This window comes from Phoenix dactylifera, chromosome 15 (assembly GCF_009389715.1).
Source record: "Phoenix dactylifera cultivar Barhee BC4 chromosome 15, palm_55x_up_171113_PBpolish2nd_filt_p, whole genome shotgun sequence".
Lineage (NCBI taxonomy): Eukaryota > Viridiplantae > Streptophyta > Magnoliopsida > Arecales > Arecaceae > Phoenix > Phoenix dactylifera.
The window spans coordinates 6,232,716-6,257,142 of record NC_052406.1 but is presented as its reverse complement, the minus strand read 5'-3'; the positions used below and the strand labels follow the sequence as shown (position 1 = coordinate 6,257,142).

At 38.9% G+C, this 24,427-nt stretch overlaps 3 protein-coding genes across 4 annotated transcripts; 1 reads left to right on the top strand and 2 right to left on the bottom strand.

Annotated features, from left to right (window-relative positions):
* The first annotated feature begins 3,261 nt into the window (after positions 1-3,261).
* Positions 3,262-5,728, top strand: LOC103707959 (myosin-10-like). The gene is made up of 4 exons (XM_008792697.4): positions 3,262-3,458; positions 3,579-3,661; positions 3,794-3,962; positions 4,061-5,728. The coding sequence occupies exons 2-4, from the start codon at positions 3,642-3,644 to the stop codon at positions 5,510-5,512; spliced, it is 1,641 nt and encodes a 546-aa protein (XP_008790919.1). The 5' UTR covers positions 3,262-3,458; positions 3,579-3,641; the 3' UTR covers positions 5,513-5,728.
* Positions 5,301-11,309, bottom strand: LOC103707958 (pentatricopeptide repeat-containing protein At4g02750-like). The gene is made up of 3 exons (XM_008792696.4): positions 10,259-11,309; positions 8,347-9,213; positions 5,301-5,438 (listed from the first exon to the last, which is right to left on the bottom strand). Exons 1-3 carry the CDS (start codon positions 11,037-11,039, stop codon positions 5,413-5,415), a joined length of 1,674 nt encoding a protein of 557 aa, XP_008790918.1. The 5' UTR covers positions 11,040-11,309; the 3' UTR covers positions 5,301-5,412.
* Positions 11,310-21,352: 10,043 nt separating this feature from the next.
* LOC103707960 (histone H3.3) lies at positions 21,353-24,058 on the bottom strand. Of its 2 annotated transcripts, none has more exons than XM_008792698.3 (5): positions 23,832-24,058; positions 22,350-22,421; positions 22,155-22,231; positions 21,942-22,032; positions 21,353-21,840 (listed from the first exon to the last, which is right to left on the bottom strand). In XM_008792698.3, exons 2-5 carry the CDS (start codon positions 22,419-22,421, stop codon positions 21,670-21,672), a joined length of 411 nt encoding a protein of 136 aa, XP_008790920.1. In that variant the 5' UTR covers positions 23,832-24,058; the 3' UTR covers positions 21,353-21,669. The 2 variants fall into 2 exon arrangements, with proteins under 2 accessions (XP_008790920.1, XP_008790921.1); XM_008792699.4 differs by having other exon boundaries at positions 22,350-22,424; positions 23,832-23,920.
* Between the last annotated feature and the right edge of the window lie 369 nt (positions 24,059-24,427).

The window sequence follows — 24,427 nt, the reverse complement described above, 5'->3', positions numbered from 1 at the left end:
ATATCATAAGAGGTGTTTCTAAATATAAATGCTTGGTTAATGAGGGTTTGTAATACCAATTTCAAATAGTTTGGACAAGGTGAGATGGTTATAAACTTGGTTGCAAAAGTAGTAATTGTTGAAATGAGGTCTCGGTTGCAAAGGACACAGATTGGATATTCATATTTGTATCTATATTTTTGTAATAAATATGAATATAGATATATCATATATGTGTGTGTGTATATATATATATAAATTGGATGCCAAAATTAGTATTTATATTTATTCTAAACGGATATGTATACAACTCATATATTAGTTATATTTATATATTAAGTATATGCATATTTCTACCAGCCATATATTAATTACATTCATCACTTTTTATCTCAATATGAATATAAATAAGATATTAATCAGACAATTTAATAATAATAATTAACATAAATCGTATAATCATAAAAGAATGAAAACAAAATTTACTGTCTAGATTTCTCCCAAAACAGAAATCCACTGTCAAATTTGCGTGTGAGGCATAGTAACCAGATAATGGTCAAACGCTAGTTTTTAAACTTGTATAAAGATTGTTTTGGCCCAAGATCTGAGTCACCAATCCAACTGAATTTTCATTAAAAATATATTAAATATTAAAATTATCTATGTAAATATGTAATATAAAAATATTAAAAATTTTATACATTAGATACTGTTGTTACTTTTTAGTTGCAGGATAAATAAAGGAAATAATGGATTGTCCATTTTTAAAGAACTTGTAAAAAATATATACAAATATAGGAATATGTTGAATTATTGATACTTTTAAATATTTTGAAGAAAAATATTTCAAAAATATTGTAAAGAATAAAATGAAGTTATTCATTTTTATTTTTTAATCAAAGGGAAAAGGATTGATTTTTTGAAAAGATTTAATTATTAAAATTTTGATATAAAATCATGATATATTTCAAATATATATATATAATAATAATCCTATAAGTTTTGGAAAAATATAATAAATCATGATTATGTAACAAAATCAGATGTTGTTACAGTAGTTAAGTGGCTATGGCTGGTAAATAGTTCGAACCCTTGCGTTTATGCATAGGGACTTTCGATCCCTATCTAGATCAAAATGGATTGAAGGATACAAATGGTTTTTAGATTTTTTTATACTAGATATCCCAAAATTTATAACCATATATCTGGATCCATATATAGATCCATTCAGGCGTAAGAATTCCTATCTGAATCGATCGAAAGTGGATGTCGTTGGACAATAATTATAAGAAATTATATGGTTGGATAATATCCAGCTCGTTTTCAATCCTTCTCTCAACCAAAAAAAGTTAGGGAGTCTAATTGATATAGGTGGTTTTGGATTTTTTTTTTTTATACCATATATCCCAATTTATAAGTACATATCCGGATCCATATTCAGATCCAATTGTATACAAAGATTTCTATCTAAATTAAATAGGACATGGATATGATAGGATAATATTCGACCTATTTTTAGCTCTACTACCGATCAATGAGAGATTGGGAGTCTAATTTCATTTTTATTTCAAGTTGAATCATCATGCTTGACCTATTTAATTTTTTGTAAATATTTGACATTAGCCTTCATTCATACACTCCAACCTAGATGGCTGGGTTAGGCTAGATTCGAACCAAGTCTCCAATCTGGCTACCATCCCCCATTTCCCCATAGGTTGAAGATTCCATCCAATCATAAATATGGCAGCTTATCTTGCCGTAAAATTTTATTGATAATCCAATAATTGTATTAAGGATTTGAGTTCAAATCTCACTTTTATTAGAGTTTTAGGGATTGTGAGAATTTGAGAAAGGGCTCTACTATTGCTCTGTAATTCATTACCTACATAGTTCTTTAAAAATATATATGATTTACCTTGCAAAATTGCATAAACCTGCGAGATCAGCGGATGGCAATTCATCCCTCTCATGATTCGTGTAAGCACAAAATCACAACCCATATTAGTCCTGCAAGATAAATCGCATCCAGTGGGAGGAGGGGGGCCACTCCGAAGCTGATCCACAAACTGATTCAGGAGATCGATTAAAACTAAAAGGTGATAAGATCAAGGCTTATAAAAAATTTTTTAAAACAAAAAGGCCGACAGGAAACAACACTAACGAGATTGCACTCTACGCTTTTTGATTTAAAATTTGCGAATGAGAGGTCGAAGATACATTTGATCTGATGTGGAAAAAGGAAATCTAGGTTCCAGAAACATTTTGATATGTTAAGCTTACGCCTTTAATATTTGCAGTCTCGTTGTGCTACTTTTCTTGCTCTGCCTAAATATGTTGTAAATTACCTGGGATAAAGCTTCATCACCAATCCTCATGGAGGGCCACAGAATTTTTCTGAGACCAGATCAGTGGGATACAGGAGTTGATCGCCCTAATTGCTCTTGATTTTCTTTTTTCTCTTTCGAGGAGTCAATGGATGCAGCTTCGATCCACCGGTTTTATATCTGCTAGAATTCGGCACATCGGGTGCAGTCAAGAGGCATTATCTGAGGACGACAATTTCTTAATAGATCAAACCTGTGCTGCCATAACGGCTTATCAGTATCCAGAGTTTAACTAAGATGGCAACATCATACTGCTGCATGAGTTCTTACACCTAATCCATCCCCAGTTCACTTAAATCATTAAGTTAGAAGAAAAATCTTCCCATAAAGATCCTTTGAAGATAACTATCTACTTAAATATGAAGCAATTCAATCAGAAATCCTCCTTCTCACCACCATCATGATTTCTCTACCATCATTGAAGCCAACCAAGTAGCAACCAAGTCAGGCCGGAGCTTAACTAGGATGGCAACATCATACTGCTACATGAGTTCTTACAGCTAATCCGTCCCTAGTTTACTGAAATCATTAAGTTAGAAAAACAATCTTCCAATAAAGATCCTTTGAAGATAATTATCTACTTAAATATGAAGCAATCCAATCAAAATTCCTCCTTCTCATCACCATCATCATTTCTCTACCATCATTGGAGCCAACAAGTAGCAACCCAGGCCACTGTACCAAACGATACATGTAGAACGATAACACCATGGAGGTTGAATAATGGTTGACGAAATCACCCAATCCTCAACCCTCTGACTTTAAATGTGGCCGCGGCTTAGTGCTTCTAAAATATCGTGTCCGTCAAATGGGTGGGCCCCACCTGATCAACGGTTGACTGAAGAACCCAACCGGTTCCCTCCTTCGGGACGGCTTTTCGAACGCCATTTGCGGACCCTTTCAACTCCTCCTCGTGAATTCGCCAACGACTAGAGATAAAGCAGAGACCGAGAGGGCGGAGCACCAAGAAAACGCCTCTTTTTTTTTTTTTTAACTTCCATTTTATACTTCCAAGTTCCAAAGCACCCCTCCTTCGCTTGTTAATATAGAAGACCTCGTGCGATGGATCGATGATCCTGCAAATCCCGATTCCAGGTAACGCACGACGAGATCTCCTTCGATCTCTCTTTCGGCCTATCGGTTCTTTCGCAACGGCTGTTTGGGATTTGTTTACCTGATTTTTTTCGGATTTTTCTTCCTTTTTTTCCTCTCTAGATTGTTGAGTTTCTGGAAAAAAGAGAGCGGTTTAAGAGGTTGCTGTATCTGGCTTCTCCCAAGATGCAAGCTTTGAGGTCCAGGTAAAATACCACCTTTGATCTGGTGTTGATCGAATTACCGTGTTCGAGAACTAGGTTTTATGGTTTTTGATCTTTTACGGATGTTTTATGGCTCGTTGTTATCTGTTCTTGTTTGATTATTGGTTGTTTAAGATCTGGGTCCTCTGGAATGGCGCAAAAGAACCCCCCTTCTAGCCCCAATTCCAAGACTTCTCCATCCAAATCAAGCAAAGGAGGGCCTGCTTCATCGGATTCCTCGGACTCGAAGTCGTCCAAGGTTTTAGATCGAAAGCCCTCGACGAAGGCCGCATCTTTGCCGGAGGTACAGATTTCTATGGATTCTAGCCTGTCCTCCATTTATCGAAACCGATTGGATACTGATCATGCTGGTCTTTTGTGATTTTATTTGATCATATGTAGAAACGAACCGTTAAAGTTTCAGAGACGCCGCAGCAACTGAGTCGGCTACAGGAGGAACTGAAGAAGGAGAAGGAGGAGAAGTCCCGGGCCCTCCAAGAGCTTGCTGAAATGAAGAAGAGGATGCCGTCTCAAATGAATGGAAATGAGGGTCTGGGTAAGAGTAGAGTGGAGATGTTAGAGAAAGAAGTGGAGAAAGCAAAGGATTCGGAAAGGAAGATGCTCGAATCGCTGGTGTCCCAAACGAAGCAGCTTGAACAGACGAAGATATCGCTCGAGGAAGCCAACCTTGAGATAAGGTCCCTTAAAGAGGGCATGAAAAGCTTGGAGGGTTCTGCAGTCTCGGCTAGCCGAAGCGGTAGGCATTTAGGGAGGCATCTGGAGAAAAATGGTCCATCGGATGTCGTTCGTGCTGAAGAGGAAATAAGGAAGCTCAGGAACGAGCTTAAGTTAGCCATGGAAGCAGAAGACAAGAGCAAGAGGGCCATGGATGATTTAGCAATTGCCCTTAAAGAAGTAACTACGGAGGCTAATCAGGTGAAGGAGAGGTTCTCAAAAACCAAGTCTGAGTTGGAGAATGTGAGAGCAGAAGCTGAACGCTCGAAAACTTTGTTGGAGAGTATGGAAGAGAAGTTTCGGCTGGCATCCGAAGAATCTGAAAAGTTGAAGTTGGAATTGGAGGAGTCAACTGCTGCCTGGAATGTGAAAGAGAACGGGTTTATAAGTTGTATGAAGATGTCTGAAGAGGAGATTAGTAAATTGCATCAGGAAAACAGTAAATTAAGTGATTCACAACGGGCTGCAAGAGAAGAAAATTTTAAGTTGAGGGATATACTAAAACAATCCGTTAATGAAGCTACTGTTGTCAAAGAAGCACTAGAGATTGCCAGGAATGAGAATTCCCAGCTTAAGGACCTCTTGTCGGAGAAGGAAAATGCCTTTCAGAGCATAAGGCAAGAATATGAATGCCTTAAGGTTAGCGAAGCTGCAGCCCTAGATAGTGTTAAGGAACTGAAGACTTTGCTTGCTGCAACATCAACTGGGGACTCAAGCAAAACCGTCACTTTGTCTGAGACTGGATCATTAGCACAGCCGAAGGAATCCACCAATGATAGTAAATGCACTACAGGAATTTACAGATTTCCATCTGGTCGATGGAACGGTGAGCGTCCACAACTTCAAAATAGGCATAGGCATTCAATTGGAGAGCCAGCAAAGTTAAAGGGGTCTGTATTTGATATGGCGGGGTCCCCGGAGCAGAAGGATCGGAGGTTTGCATCACTCAGCAATGTCTCTGACAGGAGGGCTGCTTCCTCAATTGTCACGGATGATGATTTTGATTATCTGGATGGGCTTCAATTAGATGGCATGGAGCATCCGCCTGTGAAGCAGAAGAAAAAGGCTATCCTTAGAAGATTTGGAGACATGCTGAGGAGAAAGACCTCCCACAAGTAGAATTTATTTCTCCACAGTATTTTCATAAACTTATCTTCTTTGTATCTTGTCATTCTGAGTTCTTTGTTTTAATTAAGTTTTGAAAATAAGACAAAAGTATAGCCGGCAGTAACTTCTTCATTTTTGCAAGAAACCACAGCTGTAGTATACACGGTTTGAATAGAATCAGTAAAGAGATCTTATTTGATATGCAGTGTGAATTTATTATCTTTGTGACATTGATTGTACATTATCCATAGTTAATAATCATCAGCCTAAATGTTATGCAAGACATATAACCTTAGTTTTTTCTAATTCTCCTAAAGTACTGCTTTGCCTTTCAGTTATCTATATGTGTAATTACTTAAAAAAGCAATCGCTCGTGCTGTCTGGCTTACAAGTTTTCAGGTGCAGTCCAATAGGAGAAGCTGTTTCTGCAGATCTGGATGTCTTTCAGTGGCAGTTGTCCAAAAAAAAAAAAGATTATTACAAGATTTGGATAATATTGGTTAGTTAATATGCGGTCTGAACCTTCACTGTTATACCAACCCTTGATTGTCCTTTGTGATTTGGGTGAATTGTTTCTCAAGAAAGAATAATTTTTACATAGCTTTGTTGTTCTGATAACAAGTTTTACTATTTTAAATTGAAAACAAGGTTTTTACTGTTTGACAACAAAACCCATGATTTCAAGGTTGTGAGATAAATCACATCCAGTTGGAGAAGCACAACATCATGATATTTATGTATCAATATGAACCTCAAAAAGATTCAGGGGGCTTGGAAGCTTGCGATATGTACAAGCACATGCCAAATTGAAGCCTGATACAAAGTTCAAAAGGAAAGAGATGGAAAATTAATAAGCAAGCAAATAAGTTATTTTGCTTTCTTATCTTCGAGGTTAAATCGCAGTGAAGCTGTGAATGAACTGGACTTTGTAAAGAGTCTCCTCACAGAGGTGTACCTTGAAAGTGTAAAGACTAGATAACTTTACATACTCCTAATGATAACTTTACATACTCCTGATTGGATTTCTTCCTGATCTAACATGCAACAGCAACTGAAGTAGAAGCAAGAAAGATTTACCTGTCTTATTGCAAACACAGTCACTGAGTAAACCTGAAATTTATGGATATTCCTTATATTTTAAGCTAGCAGTATGTTTATGATGATACATGAAATATATTTCAGCAATCAGTTTAGTATTAATGAGACCTCTCTGGTGCAAGTCCAGGCTGAAGTTCTACTATTACATTGGTTTCCCGCCTCTGCTAAATCGATGTGCAGCCCAGAATTCTAGCAGCATTTTACTTGTTTAGTTTTCAAGATTGTTGACACTCACTTTTATTTATAGAAATCAGTTTCGGATCAGCTAAAACAACTGTAATTGTGATCAATAAGCACAGTTCACAGGAGTATTTAAGTCCTTGGATGTAATTGTAACCTGTAATTGTAACAGATCGTCAATTAGAAAGAGAAGAGAGAGTTGGTCTGGATGAGGTATTCTATATTGTTGTCAACGACACAAAGTCTAGATCTGATACTGAGCTGTAAAAACAGAATCAAAGAAAGGGAGAATTTAACTATACTACAATTTCCCCCACTCTGGAATCATGAACATCATGGTACGGTTGCAACAAATATTATGGATAAGTAATTAACTGAGGTTATAATCCTAATATATTGCCAAGATTTCAACATTTATATGGTTTGTGAAACTACATATGAATTTCTGCTTCACATGCTTATGGTAGACTTTTCAGTTTACAGTGCTACTGGAAAGAATATTCTCTTGGATATATTCTTGTTATTTGTGTGTCACTTTTTCTCTAGTATATAATAGTGTCAACTTAACTGACAAGCTTTATCCCATCTATTTGGTGCTGACTGCAGGTCTCGTTCTTCATTATTTGTCTCTCAAGGTTCAGTATGTTCAAACTTAAATATATCATGAAACATCTCATAGTTTCCTATTTCTTTGAAATCTGGCTTCCCATCAGAATTTAGTCATCCACTTTTCTTCTCAAGCTCCAAACCAGAACCAGCAGTCTCCAATATAATAATCTTTACTTGGAGAAAGAATCCATGAGAATAATGCTAAGCCGAAGGTGCTTCTGCTTTCCTTGATGTTTATTTTGAGGGCATGTTTTTTTCCTTTTTCTTGCATCGAGTTCAGCAACCAAACTTACTAATTTCTGTGAGTCTCTGTTTCTGCTGAACTCAAGCCTGTGACCATCTTACAGGACTATCATCCAATTTGTTGATCTTTCCTATAACAACTGCTCTTTAGGCTTAAAAAGCAACTTCAACAAGTTTACCATTCAATCGATGGCACCATCCTTAGAACCGCCCAGTTGATGTTCCAAAATTGAAAACTAAGTAGCTCTTGGCTTCGTCTCTTAAGCTTTAAAGTTCTTTCATGGTATAAAGCCAATAATCGATGTTCAATGACCTTGTCTGAAGTTTTAAAGAGCTATTCTTTCTTTCTAGACTAGTCCTCAAATTTTGGTGGCTAGATGTCTGTCCAAACAGGAAAACAAAGCCCTCATTTCAGTCAGAACAATAAGAAAGATATAAAACACCTTTTTCCCTGAAGAAATATTTTACTTTATTGGCTACACTGTCAGATCACAAAAAATATGAAAATATCACTTAACATCATTCTGCGACCACTGTATGGAATTTAACTTATAGTACTATAAGGTAACTCTTGGGAGCAAAGATGCGTCAGATGATGCCTATACTTGAGGAAAAGCTAATATCCTTATAAATGAATCAACTCTAATATACGTCAGCTTCATCATCGAGAAATTTCATGTGCAAGCAAATCCTTCCAAGCTCAGCAAGAATCTTACCAATATCTGGATGTGATGCATCACCCACCAAAAACACATGCACTTTGTCACCAATCTCAGTCCAACTGTACCCTGGTTGTTTTTTGACTCCTTGTTCCTTCATCAAAATCCTCACCCTAGTAACTTCCTTCCACATGCCAGCTGCTGCATACATGTTTGATAACATCACATAGGCCCCTGAGTTTTGGGAATCCAACTGGACAAGCTTCTTAGCAGCCAATTCCCCTAACTTTATACTTGAATACATTTGGCATGCCCCAAGCAAAGCACCCCAAACAGTACTCTCTGCTTCAAATGGCATCTCTCTGATGAAATCACAAGCTTTCTTCAATTGTCCTCCTCGACTTAGTATATCCACAAGGCAAGCATAATGTTCAGCCCTTGGAGATACACCATATCTGGAAACCATTAAATTGAACCAAGTTATACTCTCGTCCACCTTACCTACATGCCCACACACAGATAAGAGACTGAGGAATGAAATGCCATTTGGTGTAAATCCATTTGCTTCCATGTCACAGAATAAAGAAACAACTTTCTGGTAATGCCCATGCTGTGCATATGCTGCAATCATGGTGTTCCAGGAGACCAGGTCTCGGTTTTGGAACTTTTGAAAGACTAACTCTGATTCCACAATGCTACCGCATTTACTATACATGGTTATCAAAGCATTACTCAGTGATATGTTAGATTCCAGCTTGGTTTTGATGGCAACTGCATGAATTTGCCTTCCTCGTTGTAGCAATGCAAGAGCAGAACATGCTGTTAGTATGGCAATAAGGGTTGCATGATCTGGTTTCATGCCCAATTCCAGCATTGTGATGTGAAGCTTCAGTGCTTCCTCACTATTCCCATTATGCACATATCCTGCAGAATATTAAAACAGAAAAAAAAAGGAAATCAATCTAAATGAGCTATAGTGTCAAATGAATAAGACAAAATGCTTGATTTATTGAGTCATGACAGCGTAAGGGAAATTCTGCTATAAAGCGTATGCTGCATGCTTTGATCTATTGTTTACTACTGCAGATGACTAATTTATGCATCCTCTGGAGACAAAATGGAAAAAATATAAGATCGCAACATGTAGTATACTTGGAATTTTGGGTAATAAAGGCAATTAATCTCGCATATCAGCTTGGTAGAGAAGACAATGTCGATGCAAGCAAGTAGTGCGCTAGGAATTGGAGTTCAAAACATGGGTTCTAGAGGAAGCATGAAAGTTAAAGTGAGGACAAAAGTTCTGGAGAATCAAATAAGATGATGGTGCACATGCACAACCAAAATTGAGGAAACTACTATTTGGAGAGAGGTTCAGTTCATGCGGAAGGTAAGAGCTAGCATAATGCGAACAAAGTTTTTATGGAAAAAATTCCAAAAAAAGCACAACAAATGTAGTAGCACAATATCCGCATAAATGTGAAGAATAACTTACAAAGCCAGCTCAAAGTACTTATGATAATGCTCGCTAGTTGAATTTCTGATATTTCAGTCATAACCATTTCTCAATTCCACTGAAATTGACACATCTGACAGCTTGTTCATCTCAGAATTGCTAGTACCTAAATGACAGTCTTTAACCCACCTAGAATTCGAAAGGGCTACATTTGATTTTCTTAAAAAGACTAATGACCAAAGAAAAACAAATACATGATAAAATGCCATCTCTTGAAATAAGATTGGTGCTAGATCTGTATAGGATAATCAGTTTCAAAATTTCAATGATTATGTTGGCAGTTAAAAATATAGTGTTCTGAGCCTTATGAGAATGATTAAATCAAGCAAAATGTCAGGCTGACAGTGGTTAAATCTTTTTTCAGCCAATATTTCTAATTTATATTTGTTATTTCTCTTCAGTCTACCCTATAACACTATTGTCAGAAGATCAAATAAAAAATCTTCTATAGTGTACCAGCTATCATGGCATTCCACGAAATGAGATCCTTATGCTGAATCCCATCAAAAATACTCCTCGCCTTCTCCACATTCCCCTCCTTACAGTACCCTGTGATCATCGCTGTGAAGGCAACCACATTCTTCTCAGGCATCAGGTCAAACAGACTCCTCGCCTCCTCAAACATTCCATTCTCCACATACCCACTTATCATCGCAGCCCAGGAAACTACATTCCTCTTCGGCATCTTATCAAACAGATCACGAGCTTGTTCGATCTCCCCATTCCGAGCAAACCCGTCAAGCATTGCGGTATAAGATATCACATTCTTCACGGGCATCTCCTGAAACAACCTCTCAGCTTCCTCGAACCGATCATACCTCACGAACCCAGAGATCATCGCATTCCAGGAAGCTACGTTCCTCTCAGGCATCTTCACGAAGTAGCCGAAAGCCTCATCGGGCTTCCCATTCTCGAGGCAGCCGGCAATCATAGAATTCCAGGAGACGATGTTCCTCTCCAGCATCGAATCGAAGATCCGCTTCGACTCCTCCATGTCGTGGTTCTGCCAATATGCAGTGAGGATTGCGTTCCATGAGACAACATCTCGGCTGGGCATTTGGTCGAAGAGTTGGCGGGCATCTACAAGCCTGCCGGCACGGCCCAGCTCTCCGATCCGGAGGTTGTGGTTGAACACCTCCCGGGGGGAGAGCGAGTGGACGCGGAGTGGGCGAAACAGGGGAGGAGGTAAAGGCTTGAGAGAGTGGAGGAGAGTCTGGATTTTAGAGAAGGTTGGCATCAGTAGAATGGCATGAGTTTTAGCTCCGTGACTCGTTACTTCGATTCGGTTGACTCGAGGGGTTTGAAAAAAAATTGGGGAACTTGCTCAGCGGTCCATTTATTGACCGAACTTTAACATTAAATCCCTGTTGACCGGTTGTTAACAACCGGTCCATATATATTTTAACATTGCTTTATGGGACAAAAATGCCCCCGCCTCTCCCATTCCCACCGAAGAAGGAGAAGAAAAAGGCAGCCGCCGGCCACGGCCCACCCCCTCCCGCGCCTGCCGCCGCGCCCGCCGCCCGCCCCCTCCCGCACCCGCTGCCCCCTTCCGCGCCGCCGGAAATACCTCCGCCCCCACGGTGGGGACGTGCCAAAGAAGAGGAGCCGCTGCCCCCCCCCGGTGGCCCCATCCTGCGGCCGCCACCGTCCGACCCCCTTCCGTAGCTGCCGGCCTCGCGAGAGGAGAAGGAAGAAGAAAGAAGGAGAAGGGAAGAAGAGAAGAAAAAAAAAGAGAAAAAGAAAAGAAAAAAAAGAAAATGAAAGAAAAAGAAGAAAATAAAATAAAATAAAAATAAAAACAAAGTTAACTGTGTTCCTAGACAAGTTAACTATGTTCACAGACAACTTAACTGTGTTCACAGACCTGGAGTCGACCCCTTAACAGCACGAGTCGACCCCTGCTCACCTAGAGTCGACTCTCAGGCTTTCCTAGACAAGTTAACTGTGTTCACAAACAAGTTAACTGTGTTCCTAGATAACTTAACTATGTACTGTGTTCCTAGACAAGTTAACTGTGTTCCCAAACAACTGAACTGTGTTCCTAGACAACTGTGTTTCTAGACAAGTTAACTGTGTTCCTAGACAAGTTAACTTTGTTCCCAAACAACTTAGCTATGTTCCTAGACAAGTTAACTGTGTTCACAGACAACTTAACTGTGTTCCTAGACAACTGTGTTCCTAGACAAATTAACTGTGTTCCTAGACAAGTTAACTGTGTTCCTAGACAAGTTAACTGTGCTCCCAAATAACTTAACTGTGTTCCAAGACAACTGTGTTTCTAGACAAGTTAACTGTGTTCCTAGACAAGTTAACTGTGTTCCCAAACAATTTAACTGTGTTCCTAAACAACTGTGTTCCTAGACAAGTTAACTGTGTTCCTAGACAACTTAACTGTGTTCCCATACAACTTAACTGTGTTCCTAGACAACTTAACTGTGTTCCCAGACAAGTTAACTGTGTTCCCAAACAACTTAACTGTGTTCCTAGACAAATTAACTGTGTTCCTAGACAAGTTAACTGTGTTCCCAAACAACTTAACTGTATTCTTAGATAACTGTGTTCCTAAACAACTTAACTGTGTTCACAGACAACTTAACTGTGTTCCTAGACAACTGTGTTCCTAGACAAGTTAACTGTGTTCCTAAACAAGTTAACTGTGTTCCCAAACAATTTAACTGTGTTCCTAAACAACTGTGTTCCTAGACAAGTTAACTGTGTTCCTAGACCACTTAACTGTGTTCCCAGACAAGTTAACTGTGTTCCTAGACAACTTAACTGTGTTCTCAGACAAGTTAACTGTGTTCCCAAACAACTTAACTGTGTTCCTAGACAAATTAACTGTGTTCCTAAACAAGTTAACTGTGTTCCCAAACAATTTAACTGTGTTCCTAAACAACTGTGTTCCTAGACAAGTTAACTGTGTTCCTAGACAACTTAATTGTGTTCTCAGACAAGTTAACTGTATTCCTAGACAACTTAACTGTGTTTCCAGACAAGTTAACTGTGTTCCTAGACAAGTTAACTGTGTTCCCAAACAACTTAACTGTATTCTTAGATAACTGTGTTTCTAAACAACTTAACTGTGTTCACAGACAACTTAACTGTGTTCCTAGACAACTGTGTTCCTAGACAAGTTAACTGTGTTCCTAGACAAGTTAACTGTGTTCCCAAACAATTTAACTGTATTCCTAAACAACTGTGTTCCTAGACAAGTTAACTGTGTTCCCAGACAACTTAACTGTGTTTCCAGACAAGTTAACTGTGTTCCTAGACAACTTAACTGTGTTCCCAGACAAGTTAACTGTGTTCCCAAACAACTTAACTGTGTTCCTAGACAAATTAACTGTGTTCCTAGACCAGTTAACAGTGTTCCCAAACAACTTAACTATATTCTTAGATAACTGTGTTCCTAAACAACTTAACTGTGTTCACAGACAACTTAACTGTGTTCCTAGACAACTGTGTTCCTAGACAAGTTAACTGTGTTCGTAGACAAGTTAACTGTGTTCCCAAACAATTTAACTGTGTTCCTAAACAACTGTGTTCCTAGACAAGTTAACTGTGTTCCGAGACAAGTTAACTGTGTTCCCAAACAATTTAACTGTGTTCCTAAACAACTGTATTCCTAGACAAGTTAACTGTGTTCCTAGACAACTTAACTGTATTCCCAGACAAGTTAACTGTGTTCCTAGACAAGTTAACTGTGTTCCTAGACAACTTAACTGTGTTCTCAGACAAGTTAACTGTGTTCCTAGACAACTTAACCGTGTTCCCAGACAAGTTAACTGTGTTCCCAAACAACTTAACTGTATTCTTAGATAACTGTGTTCCTAAACAACTTAACTGTGTTCACAGACAACTTAACTGTGTTCCTAGACAACTGTGTTCCTAGACAAGTTAACTGTGTTCGTAGACAAGTTAACTGTGTTCCCAAACAATTTAACTGTGTTCCTAAACAACTGTGTTCCTAGACAAGTTAACTGTGTTCCCAGACAACTTAACTGTGTTTCCAGACAAGTTAACTGTGTTCCTAGACAACTTAACTGTGTTCCCAGACAAGTTAACTGTGTTCCCAAACAACTTAACTGTGTTCCTAGACAAATTAACTGTGTTCCTAGACCAGTTAACAGTGTTCCCAAACAACTTAACTATATTCTTAGATAACTGTGTTCCTAAACAACTTAACTGTGTTCACAGACAACTTCACTGTGTTCCTAGACAACTGTGTTCCTAGACAAGTTAATTGTGTTCCTAGACAAGTTAACTGTGTTCCCAAACAATTTAACTGTGTTCCTAAACAACTGTGTTCCTAGACAAGTTAACTGTGTTCCTAGACAAGTTAACTGTGTTCCCAAACAATTTAACTGTGTTCCTAAACAACTGTGTTCCTAGACAAGTTAACTGTGTTCCTAGACAACTTAACTGTATTCCCAGACAAGTTAACTGTGTTCTTAGACAAGTTAACTGTGTTCCTAGACAACTTAACTGTGTTCTCAGACAAGTTAACTGTGTTCCTAGACAACTTAACCGTGTTCACAGACAAGTTAACTGTGTTCCTAGACAAGTTAACTGTGTTCCCAAACAACTTAACTGTATTCTTAGATAACTGTGTTCCTAAACAACTTAACTGTGTTCACAGACAACTTAACTGTGTTCCTAGACAAGTTAACTGTGTTTCTAGACAAGTTAACTGTGTTCCCAAACAATTTAACTGTGTTCCTAAACAACTGTGTTCCTAGACAAGTTAACTGTATTCCCAGACAACTTAACTGTGTTCCCAGACAAGTTAACTGTGTTCCTAGACAACTTAACTGTGTTCCCAGACAAGTTAACTGTGTTCCCAAACAACTTAACTGTGTTCCTAGACAACTGTGTTCCTAGACAAATTAACTGTGTTCCTAGACAAGTTAACTGTGTTCCCAAACAACTTAACTGTATTCTTAGATAACTGTGTTCCTAAACAACTTAACTGTGTTCACAGACAACTTAACTGTGTTCCTAGACAACTGTGTTCCTAGACAAGTTAACTGTGTTCCTAGACAAGTTAACTGTGTTCCCAAACAATTTAACTGTGTTCCTAAATAGCTGTGTTCCTAGACAAGTTAACTGTGTTCCTAGACAAATTAACTGTGTTCCTAAACAACTTAACTATGTTCCCAGACAAGTTAACTGTGTTCCCAAACAACTTAACTGTGTTCCTAAACAACTGTGTTCCTAGACAACTTAACTGTGTTCACAGACAACTTAACTGTGTTCCTAGACAAGTTAACTGTGTTTCTAGACAACTTAACTGTGTTCACAGACAACTTAACTGTGTTTACAGACCTGGGGTCGACCCCTGCTCACCTGGAGTCGACTCTCTCAGACTTTCCAGAGAGCTGTTTTTCTGCCTGATTTCAGGGGTCGACCCCAGCTCTTCAGGGGTCGACCCCAGCTCTTTAGGGGTCGACCCCAGCTCGACCCTAACTCAGCATAAGTCTACAATAATTTTCTCATAACACTTAACTGTGTGCACAGTCGAAATAACTGTGTTCTGGGGTAGAATAAGTGTGTTCCGGGATGATTTAAATATGTTCCAAGCTTATTTAACCGTGTGTCATGTTAGATTAAGTGTGTTCCAAACTTATTTAATTGTTCCAAGCTTATTTAACTTTATTTTTATTTTTTCCTTTTTTTCTTCTTTTTTTCTTTTTTTTTCTTCTCTTCTTCCCTTCTTCTTCTTTCTTCTTTTTTCTCCTTCCACGAGCTGGCGGCACACAGTTAAGTTGTCTGCGAACACAGTTAACAGGACTGTGCACACAATTAAGTGTTCTTAGAAAATTGTTGTAGAAGTGAGTGAGTCGACCCAAGATTCTCACGAGTCGACCCCAGCAGAGCAGGAGTCGACCCCAGTTCAAACTTTTTCTTTTCTTTTTCTTTTTTTCTTCTCTTCTTCCCTTCTTCTTCTTTCTTCTCTTCCCGCGAGGCCGGCGGCGCCGGAAAGGGGCTGGGCCACGGCGGACGCTGGAGGAGGGCGGGCCGTGGCCGGCGACAGCCGCAGGACGCGGGACGGCGCCTTTCTTCCTCTTCTTCGGCACCTTCCCACCAAGGGGGCAGGGGCGGAGGCATTTCCGGCGGCGCGGCCGCGGGAGGGGGCTCGGGAGGAGGCGAGCCGGGCCGGCGACGGCCGCGGGAGGGGGCAGGCCGCGGTCGGCAGCAACCGCGGCTGGGAGATTACAGTTTGGAAAGTCTCTGAAATTCTTCTTCTTCGGAAGGATGGGAGATTATGAGGGAAGGGGCATTTTCGGTATCTTATTTCAAAATAAAAGGGGCTCAGGGACCGGGAATTACAGTTTGGAAAGTTTCTGGACCGGTTGTTTTAGATTTAATTAACAAGGACTTTTTGTTACAGTGGAGTCTTTAGAGGGATGGGAAAGTCAATTACCCAAAAAAATTTAAGGAGGCAACGGCTATGTCCCGGACATGGTCAAACATATCTCAAGGTCTAAGGAGTTGGGGAATACCGAGGCATAAAACTTGCCATGAGAAGCAGATCTTAAAAATCCAGGCATAACTAAGGCTGTTGCAATCTATTTGGGCACGAAACCTTTATTTGTGCCTGAATTCTCTTTGTTCTTGTGGAATGAGGACAACTAATTTGGTTTAGGATTTAGGGTTTTGGGTTTAGGGTTTAGAGTTTTAAGGTTTTTTGGGTTTAGAGTTTACGATTTTGGGTTTAGGGTTTTAGAGTTTTGGGTCTAGTATTTCAAAAATTGTAGCCAAACAAAATATACCATGTGGAACAACCCTACAAATAGACACAAATACTCGTATTTCATTTCTTTCTTATCCAAACAAAATGTAGCCTCAAGAAGATAAATATATTACCTAAGAGGTAGAATGTATCCGTCAAATTTATTTCAAATTAAAAATCAAAACCAATGGAATCGTGCTCATCTATCAAATACTCCTTGTTCTTGAAAAAGTTACATGCATCCCATATGCCCCATTGGACTCTGGCTCGGCGCAATGCCATGGTGTAACAACTAAAATGACAGCCACAATCTCAACTATTATACGAATCACTCCATGGAATGAGAATATGTAAATATGGCTTTGCACAAATTGCATCAATGCACTATGAAATAAATCAAGCAATTGGAGCTTGGCTCGAGCTTGACTTGACAGAAGCTCAAATTCAACTCGATTTGATGTTAAATGAACAAACAAATCAAGTTCAGAATTAATTTCGAATTATGCTTGAAATAATGGTATACAAATCAGGCTTGCTTGTGGGGTTCTAGCTCAAAATTAATTTCAAACCAAGCTATATCATATCCAAGTTCAATCAAGCTTGGACCCTAAACATAGTTGTCATGGAGCTCCTTAGTGAATTAAAAACTTCTAATAGGATAATAATTAATTAAAAATCTCAATTGGTATGTCTAATTTTGTATTAAACCTAAACTCTAGAGCCCCCTTTTGAAGGTCTGCCAAGTGTGGTCATTCATCCCAAACATTGCCATAATGACTACTATATCCACTCCTAACAATACTAATTAACAAGACCCTAACTTTCATTAAAAAAAAAAAACAAGACCCTAACACAAACTTTGGAAAAATTGAAAAAATGGGGTTAAAAGGGTCACCACTCTAATCAAAGTTCATATTATGTATCATGTAAGAAGGTTCGATCTTCTAGTTCACAACATGTTTATAAATTTACCTAGATATATAATATTTACTTGCTTGTTGGATTCAGAGATTACATCCATACATCGTAGCACTCAATGCATAACACATGCCAAACTCTAGTCTTTTTTCCCCTTTTGGTAGTTGCTAAACTTTAAACTTTAGTTAATATTATATTAAAATGATCTTCTTAAAGTTATTTTATTGGCTAATATCTTAGAAACATATTGTTAATGTATTTTAGGTAAGACAATAAGAACTCATACTGCATAAGTGTTGCCTCCAGTAATGCCTTGTACAAGTTAAAAATCATTTTCTTAACTGAGATGAAAACCATAATCCTCTCATAAAGTCTTTGTAGTCTGCAAAATTCAAACAATTTAGGCATAGTCCATGTCAACATATACCTTTTATTTTGCTAGAATTTTGGCATACGTACTTTTACAAATATAGCTCATTATACATTTATCCTCCAAAATTATTATGTGTATATATCTCATTCCTATTTTTGCAACAATACTCTTCCTGTATGATGTTAAAAAGTAACTTATTTTAAGGTACAATAACATTATCACACTTTTATATTAATACTTCTAAAAAATTTGACCTTCAATTTGTACTATACATATATAGCTATTTTTTGCATAAATTTTTCAAAGATATTAACATAAAAGGATAGTAAGGTTGCTTATATTTAAAATGTAACATCATCAGCTACAATGTAAGACGAGAAATATTGTTGCAAAAATAGGATAATTTCAAGTATATATGGTGTATGTATGCATGTATGAATGTGCAAGTAGCGATTTTCAAAGGATAAACATATAATAAGTCATATATAAAGGTATATATGCAAAAAAAAAAATCCTATTTGTGAGGAAGTGATATGAAGAAACAAGATACAAACACATAAACAAGAGATGGAATTTATTTATGAGGAAGCAACTTATTGTTAACGTCATTATTATTGTTCAAGAGTTCTACAGCATGCAACTATTAGTTACGAATTTACACCAGAAAGGATCCTCTGCCCAAAAAACAAATACATAATTAATAAGACGAAGAACAAACTCAGGAAAATAAGAAGGGGAATATTAAGGGGGGATGGCGTTGTTATACGCAATCCAATGTACTTATAAGAAGAAGTAGTAGTAGTATATTTGTGAGATGGGAAAGGATTTTTATTTTAGAATCAGGAGTCGGGGTAATACACAATCCAGTGTAATTAACGTCATGCTGGGGTACGAGCAGCATAAGAGCAATAATATCCATCCAATAGAAGCTCCATTCCAAAATGGTTAAAGCATAATTCAAAGTATATATATTTTGCTTGAAATAATTAGGTTGCAACAAAGAGAATAACTTCGACCACAACTCGGCCAGATCATGTTGCTTATACAGCTCGGTCCAAAGCATTCGGTCATTCTTGGACCAAGTGAAACATCCATGACAATATTATTAGAAATAAATCACAGTAACTTAGGCATCAATAGGGATGCCAAAGGAGCAAGGCAAGGACTTGAGGTGGTGCTTGGAATCAGAAGCCGCAGAACTCGTTCTCATTGGGCTGGCCATCTAGCTGGAGTTGGTAGCAACCCTCGGTGCAGGCTCTGGCGCACTCCTCACGTGTGGCGCCTCTGATCACCATGCACTTATCCCTCATGCAGGGGCAGAAGCAGTCTTCCTTGTCCGCCGCAGCTGGGGCTGCCGACGCCGTGAGCACCATCACCACGATCGCCAGAGCAAGAACAGCCTTGTTTGGAGCCATGGCTTCGTGTCTTTCTTTGATTCTGGGACTCGGAATGGTTTCTAGGGAGCGAAGCGAGGAGGGTGGTTGTGGATGAGAAGCGAGGAGGAGGGAGGGGAGGATTTATAAGGAGGTTGTGGAGGGTGTCGTTGTCTTGCGAGCGGTTGGGAGTTTAAAACGCGGATCGCTTGCGTTGAATGGCAGCAGACCCGCTATGGTTGGGTGGAGGAGAAGAGTTGAGATGGTCCAGGGAGCGAAAAAAATGGTCATGGATTTGTGTGAAGAGACTTATCGAATGGCATTCAACGACATCGTAATAGAATGGCATTCAACGACATCGTAATAGAATGGCATCCTAATAGAATGTGTCACACATCGTAGACTTATCGAATGCAAGTGGTGCAATTAGCTAACCTATAGATAGCAACATGTCTTAAATGATTTCAGACCTAACGTGCACATATGGCATGATTGCATGAAGTAGTTTCATGTAGAAAAATATTGGCATGCATGTTGTGTTAACTTAAATTGAACTAATGAATGTCAACTATTATACTTTCAGGGAATAGATGACTAAACTGGAGAAGATTTCAACCCATGACCAGCTCGAACTTTGGCATTAACACCATATATTAACTACTACGTGATCTCAAAAAACTTTTTAAGTCTCTAGAAATACATAGATCAACAATGTATATCTAGCTTAATACATGGCCTAGATTGTGTGATTGTGTCCTACCCATGCAGCTAGCTTCTTGTTGGCAGGAGGAGGACGGCTCCCCCACCTCATGATAATGTTCCTGCCGGGCAGAATCTAATTTATAAACTCCATTGATTGATAGAACTTCACCTCCAATAAATGATTCAGTTACAACTAGAGCAGCATGTGGAAAGCTGACACTGACCTCGTTTTGTGTTTTCCTGAGAAGGAAAGGGGTCTCCTAAGGTTGTATAACATGAGTAATGTAGCAAGGGTTGGCAAGGCAATTCTGGTTCAAAGTAAAGGCAGGTTATTGATGCTAGGCAAAATTCAAATGATTCTGGAAAGGTTCATCAGGATCTGGTGCGGTCCAGGAAGAACTTTGCATAGATTTAGTCAAACTACTGTCAATATATACTGATGTAACAGCCTACCTGCTCTTGTAATGGTTTCTGCAAACATAACACATGCCATGAACCCAAAAAGCTACATCTACCAAGCCGAGTTGAAGGTGGATTCAACCGTGAGTGTCGCACAATCTTTCACTTCCAATAATAAAGCCAACACCACCTGCTTTTTTGAATCAGGTAAGTGCCACCCCCGGCAGCCACTGTTAGATCCACAAATACATCAACCGTAATACTTAGTCTACATCAACCGTAATACTTAGTCAGGCTTGGAGCCGGATCTATTTGAAATTTGACATTTTTTTTGCCTAATTCAAGCCGTGACCAACTCTGCTTAATACCTGCATGCCTAATTCATGCAGTACTATCACTAACAAAACATAAAAATAATTTTTCACATTTAAAAAACTTAAAAATTAACTTTTTCGAATACAAAGACTAGACATAATTTTGCTCATCATTTTACCAAGGAAAACCAGAAATCAAAAAATTCAATCTCGAACAAAAAATACCCCACCAGACCACCACCAAACGGGGATGGAACAAGATTTTCACCAACACATCAAATCTCCCTACTTACATTCAAAATTCACATATAACCCACTTTCGAAATATTAAAATCAACATACAAATACTGTCAGATTTACAATGAAAAGCCCAACGTATAACTTCCACTGAAATCATCTCACCAAGAAGCATAACGTTTACCCACTCGAGCCAAATTACCACGAAGTACCAAAAACAGTAGACAAACAGCAGCATAGCATAAAAATAAGAGGTTCCATCACCCAGGCTACACAGACAAACCAACAGCTTGGGGATGGTTCTACGATAAAAATTTAAGGTGCTACTAACAAACTCCAGAAAACAGAATTGAAAGACACCCTCACCTTACAGATGAGACAGGATCAATATTCGCATCTACGGCAAAAAAATAATGAGTTAGATATAGGCTGATCAACAATCCGATAGATGACATGACAATCTGCAAGATCCAAGAGGCATAGCACAAAGACCAAAGCAGCATCCAAGACTTATCCTTTACTAACACAGACCAGATAAATTAAAGACATTTAGATACACATCCATGAGTCAATTGGATGATCTAACGACAAATTATAGGTCACCAATCACAGGACACCATTTTCAGGCAACATAAAAGACCAGAGCAGCAACCAACATTGTCCTAGATACTACTTAAACTAGAATTGCTTGTTTTTGTTCCATGGAAACACTGAACAGATAAACAAATACAATGGTCCCACAGTCACTACTAAAAGCTAGAAATATAGATTGCAGATGTCACAATGTTTGAATTCCATAACTGGAGCCATCTTAATTAAGCCCTTTCACCCCTGATCCTCCGAGCCAGCTGAATGTCCTTGGGCATAATGGTCACACGCTTGGCATGGATGGCACACAGATTGGTGTCCTCAAACAGACCGACAAGGTATGCCTCAGCTGCTTCCTGCAGGGCAAGCACAGCATGGCTCTGGAACCGCAGATCAGTCTGCAAAAACCCCAGAAGCCCAAATGAGAACAGAATCATTGAATATAGGCTTGAATGAAATGCAACATTTAGTGCCATGACTACCGAGCCTAATTTCTCACCTTGAAGTCCTGGGCAATTTCCCTGACAAGCCTCTGGAATGGCAACTTCCTAATCAGAAGCTCTGTGCTCTTCTGGTACTTGCGAATCTCACTGTCATGATCCACCATCATGCAACACATAAATAACACATCCAGTGCACGACTCTAACCAATCTAAACAAAGAAGACACCACTAACAGAAACATTCATGAACTACAAGATTGCATCACATACCGAAGAGCAACAGTCCCAGGCCTGTAACGGTGAGGCTTCTTCACTCCACCAGTTGTGGGGGCAGACTTGCGAGCAGCCTACAATCAACAACAAAAGACAGTTTCATAGGCAAATGATTGCAATGGTAAATGTGTCCAAGAGAAAGTGAACTTAGGAAAGAACACCCAATGCAACATCAAGTAATAATCCCTAAACCTTGGTGGCAAGCTGCTTCCTAGGAGCCTTCCCACCAGTAGACTTGCGAGCAGTTTGCTTGGTACGAGCCATCTGCTGACAGAAACAAGAAAAGAAAAAAAGAAAAAAACACCATTAACTGAATGAAGTCCAAAACAAAACCCCCCCCATCTTATACCCAAAAAGCAGGTAACAAGATCTACAGATTCACTGCAAACATATCAGCATTATCAACATTCCAAAGTCTTCCCCCCAACAAAACTCCAAAGCCTAGTAAACCAAGATAAATGACCTCCTCGATTCTCCTCCACCCCACCAATAATTTTCATTTATTTAACAGATGATAATCACACAAATAAGACATGGAACTAACACAATAATGCAGACGAAGAGAAGGAAAACAAAATCCAATAAATAAAACCCTTCTACAATCCCAATAGAATACTACCATGCTTTCTCAAAAGCTCCTGCAATTACCAGCATCAACCATCAACCCCTATAACAGGGCCCCACAAAGCATAACTCCCTCAAAAAAAAAAAAAAAATCCGAAAGTTTATGTTCTTAGCATAACCGAAGCCAGAAACCTCATAGTTCAATTTATAATAAAAACAGGAGATGCAAAATAACTAGCAGGCTTAATACCTACATCAACTATAGATTAATCTAAGGAACAAATCAGAATATTTCCATAATTCCTCATAGTTTTGTGCCAAGTTTCATAGGACTACAACTAATACGACGACCAAGCATAATTCATTAAAATAATTGATTTACTCTCCTAATATAACTTCACTTACAGAATAATATAGAATAATAATTAGTCGCTAAAGTTAGGTAAAGAGATTAGATAGCTCAGCGGCTTCAAGAGTTCAACAAAAAGAAATCCCCTAATCAAGTTTGGTAATTTGCTTTCTAGTTTTAATTTTCTAAACACAGTCAAAATGTAAAACCCTGGCGCCTAAAAACACATAGAATCGCAAGTGTGTCAAAATTTTATAATATATGCACGCAAGCCCCACTTCACATCATAGCAATTCTAACAAAGAATTTTTTTCAAAACTGTATCATTCAAAAAACGCAGGATAACCTTCAAAAACAAAAACAGATAAAAAGAATAGCCATTGAACAATCAATAGGGAAACAACCGGAAAAGAACGAACATTGGAAACAAATCCATAGCAAGACACCATAAAAAGTCCCAATTTTCCACACCGCATCAACAATTACCACAAATCGATGAAAGAAAATCTCAAACCATGAAAACAAAGAAGAAAGGAACGATCTTTCTAGAAATAAAACGACATCCCCAAATTCTCAGGCACCATCAAACCTAAATCAAGCCCTAGCAACTCAAATCCCTACCATAAAATCAAAAAAAAAGGAAGAAATCTTAAGCTATAATCCTAATCGAAGGATTCCAATAACAAAACACCTAATTAAGTGAACCAAAACAAAATCCAAACTTAAGAAAAAAAATATAGAAGACGAGCGCTAGAACTTACCTCTCTCGGCTTCTCCCTCTCGAAAAAGCTTCGAACCCAAAAGCCCCGATCCCGTTGACAAGAGAACCAAACTGCCAACCGTCAGCGAATAGAGCCTTATTTATAGGCCTCTCCTAGCGAGGTTGGACCCTCCGCGTGGCAACGGATGGACGGCTGAGATCTTCTCCAATTGTGTTTCTCGGTGCCAGAGCCAACGGCTTAGATCCGAAGTTGGGGAGCGAGTCGGATAGCTAGACCAAGAAGCTGTTTTCCTATTGGTTGGCGAATTAATCTGCGGACAATGGTGAGTAGAGGTTGTGTTAATGCCGTGAAGCTAGGGCAAAGTATATTAGCTATCTGACCAAATTGCCCCTAGAAAATACAAGATTGATGCATACGGTCCGTAGGATTTGGGATGATCTGTAGTCGTATGATCGTATCCGAATTAAACTCTACTTCAAGCGACGCGGGGCTTTTGCAGACGCAGGAGCGGCATTTGGGGGCCTAAGGCGAACTCATTGGAAATAATCTTTTTTTTCTTTCTGTTTTGTCTTTGAAGTCGTCCTTGCAGTGGGCCGGCCTAAGGCAAACTCACTAAGAAGGACATTTTTTCTTTA

What these genes read in the sequence shown, in the direction of transcription:
- LOC103707959 (XM_008792697.4), top strand. Translation starts at nt 3,642, where the DNA reads ATGCAAGCTTTGAGGTCCAG. An exon ending in ATGCAAGCTTTGAGGTCCAG is followed by an intron (nt 3,662 to 3,793) that starts GTAAAATACCAC and finishes TGGTTGTTTAAG; the next exon opens with ATCTGGGTCCTCTGGAATGG. An exon ending in AGGCCGCATCTTTGCCGGAG is followed by an intron (nt 3,963 to 4,060) that starts GTACAGATTTCT and finishes GATCATATGTAG; the next exon opens with AAACGAACCGTTAAAGTTTC.
- LOC103707960 (XM_008792698.3), bottom strand. Translation starts at nt 22,421, where the DNA reads ATGGCTCGTACCAAGCAAACTGCTCGCAAGTCTACTGGTGGGAAGGCT. An exon ending in GGAAGCAGCTTGCCACCAAG is followed by an intron (nt 22,232 to 22,349) that starts GTTTAGGGATTA and finishes TGTTGATTGTAG; the next exon opens with GCTGCTCGCAAGTCTGCCCC. An exon ending in CCTGGGACTGTTGCTCTTCG is followed by an intron (nt 22,033 to 22,154) that starts GTATGTGATGCA and finishes GGATCATGACAG; the next exon opens with TGAGATTCGCAAGTACCAGA.
- LOC103707958 (XM_008792696.4), bottom strand. Translation starts at nt 11,039, where the DNA reads ATGCCAACCTTCTCTAAAATCCAGACTCTCCTCCACTCTCTCAAGCCT. An exon ending in GTGGAATGCCATGATAGCTG is followed by an intron (nt 9,214 to 10,258) that starts GTACACTATAGA and finishes AATATTCTGCAG; the next exon opens with GATATGTGCATAATGGGAAT. An exon ending in TGCATCACATCCAGATATTG is followed by an intron (nt 5,439 to 8,346) that starts GTAAGATTCTTG and finishes TCTGCTTCACAG; the next exon opens with GCGGATGCTCCATGCCATCT.